Source organism: Hyla sarda, chromosome 5, assembly GCF_029499605.1.
Source record: "Hyla sarda isolate aHylSar1 chromosome 5, aHylSar1.hap1, whole genome shotgun sequence".
In the NCBI taxonomy this organism is placed as follows: domain Eukaryota; kingdom Metazoa; phylum Chordata; class Amphibia; order Anura; family Hylidae; genus Hyla; species Hyla sarda.
The window spans coordinates 36,114,816-36,130,298 of NC_079193.1; the positions used below are offsets into that span (position 1 = coordinate 36,114,816).

The 15,483-nt window shown below is 40.6% G+C and overlaps 2 protein-coding genes across 9 annotated transcripts in view; both read right to left on the minus strand.

Moving 5' to 3' along the window:
* LOC130273067 (LIM zinc-binding domain-containing Nebulette) overlaps positions 1-15,483 on the minus strand; it is a 271,910-nt gene that overhangs the window by 16,944 nt on the left and 239,483 nt on the right. The window lies entirely within an intron of this gene.
* Positions 1-15,483, minus strand: part of LOC130273066 (nebulette-like) — a 110,425-nt gene that overhangs the window by 3,281 nt on the left and 91,661 nt on the right. For all 7 annotated transcript variants that reach the window (XM_056519251.1, XM_056519253.1, XM_056519254.1 and 4 more), the window contains 9 exons: positions 14,735-14,845; positions 12,422-12,532; positions 12,218-12,328; positions 8,427-8,537; positions 7,028-7,138; positions 5,982-6,086; positions 1,690-1,782; positions 468-560; positions 281-373 (listed from right to left, as the gene is read on the minus strand). In XM_056519251.1, coding sequence (XP_056375226.1) covers positions 281-373; positions 468-560; positions 1,690-1,782; positions 5,982-6,086; positions 7,028-7,138; positions 8,427-8,537; positions 12,218-12,328; positions 12,422-12,532; positions 14,735-14,845 — 939 coding nt within the window. The remainder of the gene's footprint in view (positions 1-280; positions 374-467; positions 561-1,689; positions 1,783-5,981; positions 6,087-7,027; positions 7,139-8,426; positions 8,538-12,217; positions 12,329-12,421; positions 12,533-14,734; positions 14,846-15,483) is intronic.

Consider the following 15,483-nt stretch of genomic DNA (forward strand, 5'->3'; position numbering starts at 1 on the left):
TATTCCTATTCTTAAAGTTTTGAGATTAAAAAAATATGGCTGCATAATATATTTGAATACATTTGCATACTGTCCAGGCTGAGCACCCAGGGTCAGCAGGAATTTCCACACCGACTCCAGGTGTGAACAGATCAGCAAGGACTGGTAACTGTCCCGAATGCTGTCTCTTTTCAGTGTGTTTTTCTAATTTCATGTTACCATTTTAAATAATTTACTCATAAATTATATTCCTCTATAGAAGTAAGGAGAACAAGATATAAAAATGTCTGAGGACTCTTGCCCTGCTGAAATGCTCTTGGTTCTTCTTCGCTAGTTCCATTTCTGGAGTAATGCTGACAGAGGTCGCTTTGCTCAGTGGCTCCTTATAATGAACCTGATGATGGAAGTTCAGAGATTAGATCAATCTGCGAGTTTTTGGCAGTTCAATAATAAAAAGTAACATAAGAGCTGCTCATTGGTTCCTTTACATTGCTGATGTTTTTCTGGTTCTCCTTAACCCTCTTTATTTCTGGCAGGTCAGGGATGGCTGTGGCAGGTCCAATTTCTTCTTTATACTTTACCTGAAAAAAAATAAAATTTTTATGGGTAAAGAGCATTCCTACTTGTTACAGATTAAACCCCAGATTCCCTGATCCTATACACTATTGTGGGAAAGAGTCAGGATAACCCAACAGGGTGGTATTAAACTGTATCCAGAGCAGCTATAATTTTGTACCTATAAGCTGTGTCCATTCTCCAGAGCATCTGCATTGTCCATGCAAAGCAAATCATGGTTTTCCACTCATCTCATCAGTAGCAGTGGTTTCAGTGCTTAGTGTAGCCCATGGCCCCTTCCTTGCTGTGCAACTGTTGTATGTACACAACACTTCCTCCTGTATCTTACCCCCCCCCCCCCCACACACAACTGCAGGGTTATCTTCAACAGTAGCTCAATGTTTAGTTTAACCCCTTCCTTCTTTCATTTTTGCTCACATAGCACTTTGCAAAGCCAGTGTATGAGTAACCCATTTTTCCCCTACATGCCACCAATAGTAGTTTACTGTGTAAATCATCTGCCCAGTACACCCCCAACCTGTTCAGAGCACCATCACCAGCACTATGTCAGAGCATAGCAGAGAGAAGTGGGTCTTGTGCAGTGCTGTGATTGGACAGACAACTATGGGAGGAAGTAACTATGTGTGTTCTACTAACAAACAGCTTGACTCTTTTTCCAGCTTTGAATTTAATAGAATGAGAAATAGTTGTGCACTATAGAGGGGATCTTTCAAAAGGATTTCCCTCTTACAACACTGTTAGGGTGCATTCACACTATTTTTTGAGCCTCCGGAAGCCAGATCTGGTGGAAAAATTTTAAACCCGGTTGCCACCATATGTCTGCCACACTACTAATAAACCCAATTCAATTTAATAAGCCAGACAGTCAGCTGGTGTCAGGTCATTTTCCAACCATACCTGATCCAGACTGAAAACTGCTGCAGACCACTGTTTTCTGTGCGGCCAAAGCCTGATAAGGTTGGGAAAACTAGCTGACTCTGTCCGGCTTATTGTATTGAAGGGGGTATGGCACAGGTCTGGCAGAGATATGGTGGTAACCAATTTTGAAATTTGGCGTGGATCTTTAGAGCCACTATTGTAATATCTACAGGTCTACATATCACTAGATCAAGCGAATAGCACATAAATTCTTACTGTGCTAATATTTTGCTGGGTCATCTTGACTCTTTCCATCTCTGGGGTCTCGCTGATCGACGTGCCAGCGCCTGGTCCTTTTTTGTAAAAAACCTAAGGTAAAATAAAAAGATTTGTTTTTATTCATGCACATGCAATAAAATGTGTTAATACTGTATACAAATGGGAAAATGACAATATCATCATCCAACAGTATAACAGTGTATAGCTGTTACTGTATATTTTCATATACTTTGCAAATACATGGCTAGATTTATTGACCTAGACTCAAGTGTTATACGCCATTCTCATCTAGATGTGCTTCTACAATTTTACTAGTTTTTAGCTTCAGTAAAAAACAATATACTGTAGATGTAGATAGTACAGATTCACACCATTACACCCAATCACTCCTACTATAATAAATGTGGGCCATTGAGACCCAATATACTGTAATCATAAAGGGGTTAAAGATTGATCGTTACACTTCTAGACAATGCTGAATAAAACAAACCTAGTGCCTGGTTTCTGGCATACGAAAGTAGCAGTTTATGTGCAAAACTCATTTGCATGAAAAAGAACACTTTTTTGGCATTTTTAACCTCTTAAAGGAGTACTCCACTTGAAAAAAAATGTTAAATCAAAAAAGAAAGTTAAACGGATTTGTAAATTACTTCTATTTAAAATGATTAATCCTTCCAGTACTTATCAGCTGCTGTATGTTCCAGAGGAAGTTATTTTCTTTTTGAATTTTATTTCTGTCTGACCACAGTGCTCTCTGCTGACACCTCTGTCCATTTTAGGAACTGTCCAGAGTAGGAGCAAATCCCCATAGCAAACCTATCCTACTCCAGACAGTTCCTGAAATGGACAGAGGTGTCAGCAGAGAGCACTGTGGTCAGACAGAAAGGAAATTGAAAAAGAACCTCCTGTGGAGCATATAGCAGCTGATAAGTACTGGAAGATTAAGATTAGGATTAAGATTTTTAAATAGAAGTAATTTACAAATCTTTTTAACTTTCTGGCACCAGTTGATTTAAAAAAAAAAATGTTGTTCAGGGGAGTACCTCTTTAAACTTTTTAAGGACGCCGGGCGTATGCATACGCCCTGCAATCTGAGTCCTTAAGGACTTGGGGCTTATGCATACGACCGTGGGAATTCCGGTCCCCGCCGCTAGCCGGTTGGGGAACGGACAGGAATGCCTGCTGAAATCATTCAGCAGGCATCCTGGCACATCGCCGCGGGGGGTCCTGAGACCCCCCCATGTCGGCGATCGCAGAAAATCGCATGCCAATTCAGACTTTCTGCTATTCCGGGCTGATCGGGTCTCTGGTGACCCGATCACCCGGAAAATAGGGATGATCGGAGCTGTCAGGGACAGCCCTGATCATCCTGAGGGATAGGAGCGAGGTTGCAGTGCTGCGATCTCCTCCTATCCCCTGCCATTGGTCAGAACTGATTCTGACCAATGGCAGGGCAGGACAGTGGGTTGGCAACCCCCCGTTCTGCCCACCCCTGGATGTCGAGGGGATAGTGGGAAGAAGATGGAGGCCGGTACCTGGAGGAGAATATGCCTGGGGACCCCGGATCGTCGCTGGAGACTGCTGGATCCTGGCTCAGGTAGGGAAACTACGGTGGGAGGGGGGGGGATGAAAGTGAAAGTAAAGTAATCTTTACTGTGGCAACCACTAGGAAGGCCAAACTGCAACTCCCAGCATGCCCAGACAGCCAAAGGCTGTCTAGGCATGCTTGGAGTTGTAGTTTTGCAACATCTGGAGGGTCACAGTTTGGAGACCACTGTTACAGTGATGCCCAAACGGTAGCCCTCCAGATGTTGCCAAGCCACAACTCTCAGCATGCCTAGACTGCCCAGGCATGCTGGGAGTTGTAGTTCTGTAACATCTGTCCCTTCAGATTTTGCAATTTTCATGAAATTTTTTGAAAATTGCTGCTCTACTTTGAAGCCCTCTAATTTTTTCAAAAAGCAAAAATATGTCCATTTTATGATGCCAACATAAAGTGGACATATTGTATTTGTGAATAAAAATAAAATGTATTTGGAATATCCATTTTCCTTACAAGCAGAGAGCTTCAAAGTTAGAAAAATGCAACATTTTCAAAATTTTCATGAAATTTTGGGATTTTTCGCCAAAAAAGGATTCAAGTAACGCCGAAAATTTTAATGAAAAGTAAATGGCAAAGTGTCTTATAATTACATAAGGAACAATATATTAAAAGTTTAGTTTGGTGACAGGTACTCTTTAATTACAAATCTGACCTCTGTCACTTTATGTATTAATAAATCTGGGATGCTTTTACTTATTTATTTGATTCTACTTTAAGATACTGGTAAATTTTCGTCAATACTTGCATCATTTCTTGGTGAAAAATTCAAAAATTTCATGAAAATTTCGCATTTTTCTAACTTTGAAGCTCTCTGCTTGTAAAGAAAACAGACATGCCAAATAAATTATATATTTATTCACATATGTAATATGTCTACTTTATGTTGGCATCATACAGTTGACATATTTTTACTTTTTGAAGACATTAGAGGGCTTTCAAGTGTAGCAGCAATTTTCCAAATTTTCACAAAAGATTCCAAATCTGAATTTTTCAGGGACCAGTTAAGCTTGAGATGGATTTGAGGGGGCTTTCTGTGACCTGTTATTTTCCGGGTCACCGGAGACCCGTATGACCCTGAATCCTCGGAAATTTAGACCGGCGATTTGCGGCGATGTCACGGGATGCCTGCAGAATTACTTCAGCAGGAATCCCGATGTGGTCCCCGGCGAGCGGCGAGGACCGGAAAACCGCACGGCGTACCTTTACGCCCTGAGTCCTTAAGGACTCGGAACGGGGGCATAGGGGTACTTAGTGGGAGTGGGAATGGCCTCTCGTACGCCAACACATTAATTATATTTCACACCACAATATTGGGGTAAATTATAGAAAATATACTGTATACATCATAGCTGGCATAGGTTTTAAAGTGTAGCGGATGTACAGTTAAATATGTGCCACATTTATTTGCACATAATGGCCCTCATTTACTTTGAAAATCGGGTTGTAAGTCTATGTTGCTTTCTTACCCGACTGCTTTTTTCCCTGGTATTCATTATTATGTTGCATCCTGTTTGTCGCACGTGGGTTTTGTTGGTTTTGGTTTCCAATTCCTCTGAGTTGTCGGGAAAAAATCCACAACAATTCAACAAATTCGGGTTGGAAACCTTTATAAATACGTGGGAAAGCTCAGAAATGTCGAGTTACACCCCTTTTTCGGGTTTGGGAGAATACACATTGGGTCCGACGGGAAAAAATGTTGCATCGTGTCGCAGACTGGCGCACGATGTCTGCGACATGTCGCAGACAAAGATGCGCCAAAAAAACCCGACAAAAGAAGTCGGGTTTAGAATAGTAAATGAGGGCCAATATATTTGGAACATCTTATCCTAGCGCATCTTTGCATTGCATTTTGGTATTAGAAAATGTTATTTAAATAAAACAGCCCCACTAAGATGTGCAATTTACTAATACAATGTTAACACAAATTGTACTGTCTTTAGAATGATTTTTCTTGAAATACCCCTGACAGAATGCTGCGTAGTCCTCTCATTGTCAGTGTGGTTTTGTCTCAGCAGCTCTCTGGCTCCTCCCTCTCTCCTTACAGAAAGTTGTGTAGTCCTCTTATTGTCAGTGGGGTTTTGTCTCAGCAGCTCTCTGGCTCCTCCCTCTCTCCTTACAGAAAGTTGTGTAGTCCTCTTATTGTCAGTGGGGTGATGTCTCCAGCTCACCAGTTCCTCCCTATGTCCTGAAATCACACATCATTCTCTGCTGTCTCAGAAGATGTGTCTGGATCTTGTCTCTGAGCTCTAGTCCCACCCCCTGAGCGATGTCCATCACTTCTGACCAGCACCTACACCCTACATTACCATCTCTCTGTTATATATACATACATCTTTATCGAGATATTTAGGAAAGAATGAGGTGTGTTTACAGCACGCTACCTTGTGCTGAGCAATGCTACAGGCAGAGAAGCAGACAGGCAATAAATACAGCAGGTGCTGTTCTCTAGAGCAATTGAGGTCTGGGAAGGGAACTGTGGAAGGGGATTAAGTAGGTTGGGAGAACTGTGATGAAGAGCTGAGGAACTGAAATGCATTCTGGGAGTTGTAGAACTGAGCAACTGCTCAATCTGGAAGTAGTGTTTCTGACATGGTGGAGAAGAGTAACACATACCCATAAAACAAATAGATGGCCACAATAACACCCCCCTTAGTAATTATTTTCTTTCATCCATTATTATACTCACAGAACTTATTGATTTCTGCACGTTTTTGACCCTCTCCATTTCAGGTGTATCTGCCACAGAAGAATATGTAGAGCGCATTTTTTCAGCTTCATCTTTGTATTTTTTCTGGAACCACAAACAAAAGTCTAAATAAAACACCAACATTAAATAAAACAAATTATAGTAAGTATATTTTCCCCATTGAATGTTCGTTCCAAAGAGATCACGTTACTGGGCTGCGCATTGACTACAAGGTGGCTTTCTTTTTGGGTCTGAGTCCATGTTATTATCAGGTTCATCCTTGTATGAGCTCATTGTGGTATTAAAGGGGTACTACGGTGGATTTTTTTTTTTTTTTTAAATCAACTGGTACCAGAAAGTTAAACAGATTTGTAAATTACAACTATTTAAAAATCTTAATCCTTCCAGTACTTATCAGCTGCTGTATGCTCCACAGAACGTTGTATTTCTTTCTGCAGTTCTTTCCAGTCTGACCACAGTGCTCTCTGCTGACACCTCTGTCCGTATCAGGAACTGTCCAGAGCAGGAGAGGTTTGCTATGGGGATTTGCTTGTACTCTGGACAGTTCCTGACATGGACAGAGGTGGAAGCAGAGAGCACTGTGGTTAGACTCGAAAGAAATATCCAACTTCCTTTGGAGTATACAGCAGCTGATAAGTACTGGAAGGATTAAGATTTTTAAACAGAAGTAATTTACAAATCTGTGTAACTTTCTGGCACCAGATGATTTTTAAAAATGTGTTTTTTCACCAGAGTACCCCTTTAAATGGATAATTGTGAAATGCTAAATGGTGCAAAACTACAACTCCGAGCATGCCCAGAGTTGTAGTTTTGCAATAGCTGAAGGGCAACGGTTTGGAGACCACTGTTTTAAAATGTACCCTACATCCAATTATCAATGAAGATATCAGAAAATGTACCAGTCCTGAATGAACCAACCTTATAAACTAAAGTCCTGTATGGTGAATAGTCTACATATTCAGAAAGTACATTACCCGGCTATCCCTATATTTACAATGTATATATTAGAAAACTATAATTCGTACCTGGCTCACAATCTCCGAAGCTCTTTTAGCCCTCTGCAGCTCTGGTATGTCCGGGCCGACCCGCATTCCCTTCCCTATAATCTCAGTTTCTAGATCTTTCTTATATCCTTTCTGCAAAGAAAAATAAAAGAAAAAAATAAAATAAATCAATGATGCACAAGCCGAGATTTTATTTTCTACTTTTAAATTTTTTGTTTTTACATTATCGGATGTTACATTTCAGGATAAGTTGCTGTATGTGTTAATGAGGTGCATCACTATTTGTGGCCATTTTTCAGCAGTTTTCCCCTCTCCAGGCTCCATATAGATTTTTCAGTTGTTCCTGAGCTAGTGAGGGAAGACTAGCTGCTATGATTTCTCCCATACACTAAGCACACATGGAAGATGGGATCCTGCTCCCCTATATCTGAATAGCACACTCAGTAACAACAACAGCATAGAGGACATTATAGAGCAGCGTTGAGCAGTGTAAGCAATGAATCAAGAACTGGAGAGAGACCCCCAGAAGAAGGCTCCTTCCAAAATGTTCATAGTGGTAGGTGCTCCTTTGGCTCCCTGGCAGTGTTCTGATTTCGGGTAAAGCTCTGTTGCACTAAATATCTGTTTGGGCTTATGTTCATTGCCCTTGCATTTTATGTATTGTTTGCACCTTGACAATTGCGCAATAGCTTTACCACCTATATGTAATTATTTATTAGTGGCAGTATACAGTATTATTGATGCCACAATTTATTGACTGTTATGTGATTTGTAATGCTTGGGGTACCATGTGAGCACACTATCATCTGTGGATGAAGCTCATCCTTTCCCATATTGACTAATAAAAAATCATTGATATTTTTGCATACTTTGTGGTCCGTTTATTAAATTAATTAAATTAATTTTTTTCATTATATAACTTTTATGTTGCATTTTGCAGCAGTTTTCCCCTCTGCAGGTCCCACCTCTAATTTTTAGCTGTCCCTGAGTTTGTGGATGGAGACTTGATGCTATGATGTATTCCATACAATGAGGGGGTCCTGTTCCCCTATATCTCTATAGAACAATCTTAGCAGCAGTAGCATAAAGGACATTATAGAGCAGTACTAAGAAATGTAGGCTGTAAATCAAGCACCCGGAAGAGAGATAACTGCTTTCAGCATCTGCTGTGTGTCTCTTGGCCACTGTCTTATTCTGCAGCTCCCTCCTCCTCCACTTACCTCTTTCAGACTACAAAAATATTTTAGTTGGATGTTAAATTGTCAGTGATTGTGAACTATTTGGTCCTACATTACAGGAGACATTTTCTTCTCATCCCACAACTGCCACCATTTTTATTCCAGTTCAATTATTTACAAAACAAAAAACATTGAATCAATTTTTGAATTGTCTACTATACCTGCAACTAAACTGTACCTACCTGGCTCACCAATTCAGAGACCCTCTTAAAATGCTGTAATTCTGGTATATCAATACCCACTTGCATTCCTTTTCCCCTGATTTCCGTTTCCAAATCTTTCTTGTATTCTTTCTGCTCGAAAAAAAGAAAAAAAAGAAATGCTAAACAAATAATACAAAAAGGATTTAGTTGTCATGCAGACCAAAATACATTGAAAGGGGTACTCCACTGGCCACGTCACACCCCCTCCCATAGACTTGAATTGAGGGGGCGTGGCTGTGATGTCACAAGGGGTGTGGCTGACCACCGCAGCGTGAAAACAGCATTCAGAACATTTAGTTCCGAACGCTGGCCAGTGGAGAACCCCTTTAACAAGGACAATGAAATGTAGGTAACATGGTCCTGCCATTTTTCCAATCCTTTTTAAGTCACAATAAGAAGAGTGATATAAGATATTGAAAAGACAGTCCCCTGTTGCAAAGGTCAACCAGCACTCATATATAGCCCAAGCCTCAATAACTTGGTCCCCACTAGTCAGAAGATCCATGAGTGTCCTCTCTTAGTCTTCTTCCACCTGCGTGCTTACATCTTGGTCAGTGGTTGTCATGATCCATCAAGTAACTTGTATAAAAAATAACTCACTACCCACACATTATTTTCTATGCAGATTCCCTGGCAAGCCATAATTTCTGGAGCATGTGGTGGCCAAGCAGGTAAGTCTTGGAGTGGGCACCTACATTTAAAACAAAGAATGGATCTTTAGTTTTAACATGAGTGTGGTCCATGTGCACCAAAAAATTGCCATTACCACATTAGGAAATCCTTAAAGGGGTTATCCAACATAAGGTGACTTTAGTAATTATGTGCCATACAGTAATGGACATGCTTACTAAGGATCTGTGCTTGTGTTGGTGGTAAATGGCCATGTCCTGTGCCCCCATCACGCTGCTGGCTTTATCTTGGGAACTGGGTACTTCCTGTTTTCGTCGCCTCCCTCAGACTACAATCCCCAGGATCCTTTATTTCAAGGTGGGAGGCGATTTATTTCCCTCTCACACATCAGTCGTCCCACCCATTGCAGCACAGCCACGCTCCATTTGATCACAGGACTTGCCTGACATCACCTGACACACTAGCTGTGGATCTGCATGATGATGAATGTACGCACATGTGCATCGGTAACTTCATCAGGGGGTCGGCTTCACACAAAACAGATGAAGCAGCAAAGCCCCCCTTCAGCATCTGACTTGTGATGTATTGTCTTGGGCCAAAAAGCAAGCTGGGAAAGGTCCGAGACAACCCTCATTTTGTAGGATGCAAAAAATTTACTTCCCGGGAAAAAAATAAGACAAAGAAATTCTATACCAGCCCCCGAACATAGGTAAGTGAAGTATATTAATAACTAGACTAACTTTGTTGTTCCTGTATTACATTCAAAGAACCAAAAATTCCTGAGCAATGGTATGGTGAGCTTGGGCATCTGCCTGGCAATATGCATAAAAATATAAAAGAGAGCGCTCCGTAGCATAAAACCAACTAGACAGATATTGGTAGAAAGATTCTTTTTAAAGCCTCTTACCCCAGGTGGTTAAACTCACACACAACAATGAACAGCGTATAAGGATTGTTAGAGCCCGGTCTGCAGCCTCCCAACCAAGTACATAGAGACAAATGGACTTCAAAGATATGGTGGGTCTTTTGCGGCGCTGACTCGGAACAGGCACATCAGGTGAGTATAAAAGGTTTATTAAAATGCAACGCGTTTCACCGCACATGCGCGGCTTCATTTTTAGTGCAAATATTCCTCACTTTACTATCAGATGGAACAATTCGCTGTATTCTAGGACAGATCAAGGCCTAGAATAGATTTGTTGCCGACCTAATTTGTTCCCATTATGACAATTATGATGATTATCGTGGCCTGTATGTGAGTATCATGACTGGAAAGTAATTACAACAATTATGATCTCTCTAACCTCATACGAGACACAATAATCTACTGCGCTACCAAGAAAAGCAACATCTAATGTGACCTAATGGATAAACCTCACAGTCCTCCAGGTTAGGAGTTTCTATATCTGCTAATGATATTGTGATGATTGTAAGAATGCATTCAGTGCTGTTAATTTTCAGTTTATAAAATTCACTACTTAGAGGGGTACTCTGGTGGAAAACAATTTTTTAAAATTACTGTAAATTACTGTAAATTACTTCTATTTAAAAATCTAAATCCTTCCAGTACTTATCAGCTGCTGTATGCTCCACAGGAAGTTGTATTTTATTCTGGAGTTCTTTTCTGTCCGACCACAGTGCTCTCTGCTGACACCTCTGTCCGTGTCAGGAACTGTCTGGAGCAGGATATGTTTTCTATGGGGATTTGCTTGTACTCTTGACAATTCCTGACATGGACAGAGGTGTCAGCAGAGAGCACTGTGGTCAGACAGAAAAGAATTCCAGAAAGAAATACAAATTCCTGTGGAGCATACAGCAGCTGATAAGTACTGGAAGGATTTAGATTTTTAAATAGAAGTAATTTACAAATCTGTTTAACTTTCTGGCACCAGTTAATTTGAAAACTTTTTTCCCCCTCTTTTTCCCCCTTTAAATGGTAAAAAAATTAATATGTTATAGATCAGCCTATTCGAATAGCCTTTCTAATATACTTCTTATTTATTTATTTTTTTACCTTTTATGTGTTAAATTAGCCCCTAAAAGTTTGGCCACCATGGGTCCTCTATTAGATTGTCTCCTGCAGCCTGGCAGAGACAAAAGTCAGGAAATGCAGGTGGGACCTCAGCTCAGCATAGGGTATAGAGTGTACAGTAGAGTTCACAGAGTTCAAAGAGCTAAGGGGCAGGGATGCAGCCTCAGCCAATCACAGCCCATCTCACACTGAAACACTCTGGGCTGTGTGTAGCAGAGTGAGGGAGGAAGTTCTCCCCAGCAGGGCTTTAGATGATGTCATGCCTGCTGGGGAACGCCCCTTCCCAGTTTGTGGAGCTGACTGAGCAGAAAATACAGAGCAATATAAAGGTAGAAAACTAAAAAGTAATAACAATAAAGGCAGGGGGTGGTTTATCATAATGGGGGCAGTGAATTAAGAGGATGATAACATTTATCGAGATCATGACAGGTACTCTTTAATGGAATTTGCCTCTGTACAATGGAGCTGTAGGCACTCTGTGTTCTGCCATATTGGCCCTGATTTACTAAGAGTGTTGTGTAGTTTTCTTTGTGGGTTTTCCCTACAATTTATTTTCCATGATATTTACCAATGTTTCCCTACATTTTCCTTTTTTTACACATGCTCTGATGTGTCGGGTTTTCTCAGCTCAAATCCACCACATTTTCTGTGGAAACCTTAGTTAATATGTTGTTTTTTTGTGAAAATGTTGGGTACACGCCCCCTTTTTGACGTCCGCGCCGGCTTTTCCTGATGGCCAAGCCCCTTTTTTGGGTTTTCTCAGTAAAATGGAGAGTTAGTCGGGTTTTTTTCAATTCTGGCGCACATTCTGGCGCAGACAACATTTTTGGTGTAATGCGCCAGAATCTGGCGTACAACCTGACAAAGCATGTCGGGTTTATAAAAGTAAATCAGGGTCATTGGGTCTTACAGCACCACATTATGGAGATATTCTCAGTGCTTCTAGGGAATAATGTCTTCATAATATGACATCCAATGGAACATGCCAATTTAAATCTCTGTATGCCCCCAAATGAATTAGAGGCCTACAGAGATACAGCAGTGCCCCTACAGACCTGTGGAGATGTTATAGAATTACAGCCATGTTTATAAGTCTGAATTTCATTACCTCACTGACTATTTCCATTGCCCGCTTGGCTCGGATCATATCAGGGAGGTCTGCGCTGCACTCCATGCCTTTTCCTTTAATATCATTTTCCAGGTCCTTTCGATACTCTTTCTTAAAAAGAAAAGAAAAAGAAAATGCTTAAAAATCTGCACCTTATAGAGAGTAATAGTAGTTTGGTTTGTATCACCTCCTTCTTACACCTACCTCATTTAATATTTGGGAAGCGTTTTTTACCCTGATTAATTCAGGTGTATCTTCCAGAACAGTCAAGCTTTTTCCTTTGATTCCTTCTTCGAAGTCTTTTCTGTACTCCCTCTAACAATGGACATAAAGATTTACAGACGTTAGATAATATATAAGAGGGCAGGAGGGTGGCTCAGGGAATAACGCTGTTTGGGGGTGAAGCCTTAAAGGGGGACTCCGCCCCTAGACATCTTATCCCCATCCAAAGGATAAGGGATAAGATGCCTGATCGTAGGGGTCCATTTCCCTGCGGCACCTGGCGTTAGTTTAGAGCGTCGCGTGCAGCGCCAAAGGCTCGAGACATCACGGCTGCAACGCTCAATGCAAGTCTATGGGATGATGCGTGACAGCCATCCAGCACGGAGCAAATTTTGCTCAATGCACCAGATGTCTGGGGTGCCGCAGCCGAAATTGCGGGGATCCCCATCAGCGGGACCCCCCGCGATCAGACATCTTATCCCCTATCCTTTTGGATCGGGGGGATAAGATGTCTAGGGGCGGAGTACCCCTTTAACCTGATTTTGGTGATCTAAATGTGACCTAAAATAAATCCGCAGAGACTTACTTCAACTTTCACAAATGCAGACATGGAGTGTTGACTGATCATTTCTACATCATAAGACGGGTATCACACAAGCAGGTTACATGCATATATATGTGAGTCTATATTACGTACACAAGTTTCACAGTCAGGTGGGGACTTGTGTCTCTAATACAAATTAGTGTTGAGCGGCATAGGCCATATTCGAATTCGCGAATATTTGCGAATATGTGGACGAATATTCGTCATATTCGCGAATATTCGCATATTCGTAATATTCTCGTTTTATTTTCGCATATGCGAATATTCGCGTGTGCGAAAATTAACATATACGAAAATTTGCATATACAAAAATTAGCATAAGCGACAATTCACATATGCGAAAAGTAGCATATGCAAATTTTCGCATATGCGAAAATTCACACACCGGTCTCACACAGTAGTATTAGAGCCTTCTTTACACCACACAAGCTGGAAGCAGAGAGGGATGATCACTGTGATGTGTACTGTGAAAAAAAAATGAAAAAAAAAACGAAAAACGAATATTCGTAATTACGAATATATAGCGCTATATTCGTGAATATTCGCGAATTCGCGAATATGCGATATTCGCGAATAAAATTCGAATTGCGAATATTCGCGAGCAACACTAATACAAATACAAAAATACACCTGCTCGTAACCTGCTCGTGTGAAACCCGTCTTAGATCTACTTTCAGACGCCTGCAATATGTGGAAATATCTCTCCTGTCTCCAGGCTCCCCATCTCACCTCTGGGACCCCACCTGACCTCGTATCACTAAATATAGGAAGGAGACCAAACATACATGTGACCCTCTCCACTGTAGTCCATGAGAATTATAGGCAGTACCTCTCTTTGACTTCAGAAAAGAATACCACATCCATTTATAGCCACCTTTTCACACCTTTTTTTGCCTGTAAAGAACTTAGCAACCATTAGGGCCACCTAGTTCCCCAAATTGATGGAGTGCAGTAGTATGCTTCTTTGGAGAACAAGTCTCCAAGGGAAGTAGATAGATACTGTAGATAGATATGAGATAAATAGATAGATAGATCGATAGATATGAGATAGATAGATATGAGATATATAGATAGATACAGTAGATCCTAATGACTCATGGTATTTGTTGCTTTGGGTGCCGGCTGGCAAAACCCGGGTCAGGGGTTTACAAAGAAGACAAAACAAAATATTCCAGCAGCACTCCAAGAATACGATGAATTAGTGTTTTGCTTTATTCATCATATGGTGAAGCGACGTTTTGTCTGCCTCACGAATGCTTGATAATGGCTGCATGAGGCAGCCGAAACGTCGCTTCACTATTTGATGAATAAAGCCAAACACTAATTCATCGTATTCTTGGAGTGCTGCTGGATTATTTTTTTTTGTTTTGTCTAGATAGAAAGAAGGATAGATATGAGATAGATAGGTAGATACATAGATAGAGGGATAAATAGATATGAGATAGATAGATATAGATAGGATATATCTATTCCTTTTAGATAAGATCTTTTATCTGCTAACTGCTAAGAAAGTCTGATAATTCTGCAATTGTTTATAGCAGCAGATTACAATATAATAAAGAAGCTCACAAGACCAGAAAAACAAAAAAACACATTTTCTATAGCAGATAATCTCCCAGGGCTGTTTAGGGGTCTAATATATCTGATAATATTGATGGTAAGTAATATGGAGATAGAGTTAATAATCGTACCTCGCTGACCAGGTCCATTGCATGTTTTGCGTTCAAGAACGTTGGCGTGAGCTCTAGGTCCACTGATGCCTTTCCCTTGATGTCTTCGTTAAAGTCTTTCCGATATAATTTCTGATAATAAGAAAGCATTACTGAGGGGCTGCAGGTACACACACTTAGCCTTTACTTAGTGCAGAATTTTACGCAATACAAAACCTTCTACACAAGTGTATGGTTTTCCAAGTTGTTGTGCAAAATTCATTTAATTTTTCATGTCACTTCATATATTTACATATATATATATATATATATATATATATATATATATATATATACACAATTAAAGGGAATGTACAGGAAAAGAAAAAAAGAGGGCCATTTTCTTTTAACAGGAGCACCACACCTGTTCTTGGTTTGTGTGTGGTATTGCAGAGCAGCCCCATTCACTTCACTATAACCCATGGACAGATGTGGCGCTGTTTTTAGAGGCAGGTAAAGGTGTACAACTTACAGCACAAGTACAAACTCATACTGACGGATGTCATCTGTCCCTCATTGGGAAATATTGGATATCAAACTTAATAAAAACTTGAGACTTCCCTCTTTTTAAACATGATTCCCATTTATTAACTGTTCATAAGAATGAATGAAGTCGCACTCACACGGATATTCTTCAGCAATTCATGGAATCTTTATTCCTAGATCGGTGCAGTAAAACAAATGAAACAATGTTCCATAGCGGGAAGTGAGAGTCGGCAAGCTCTCGGACG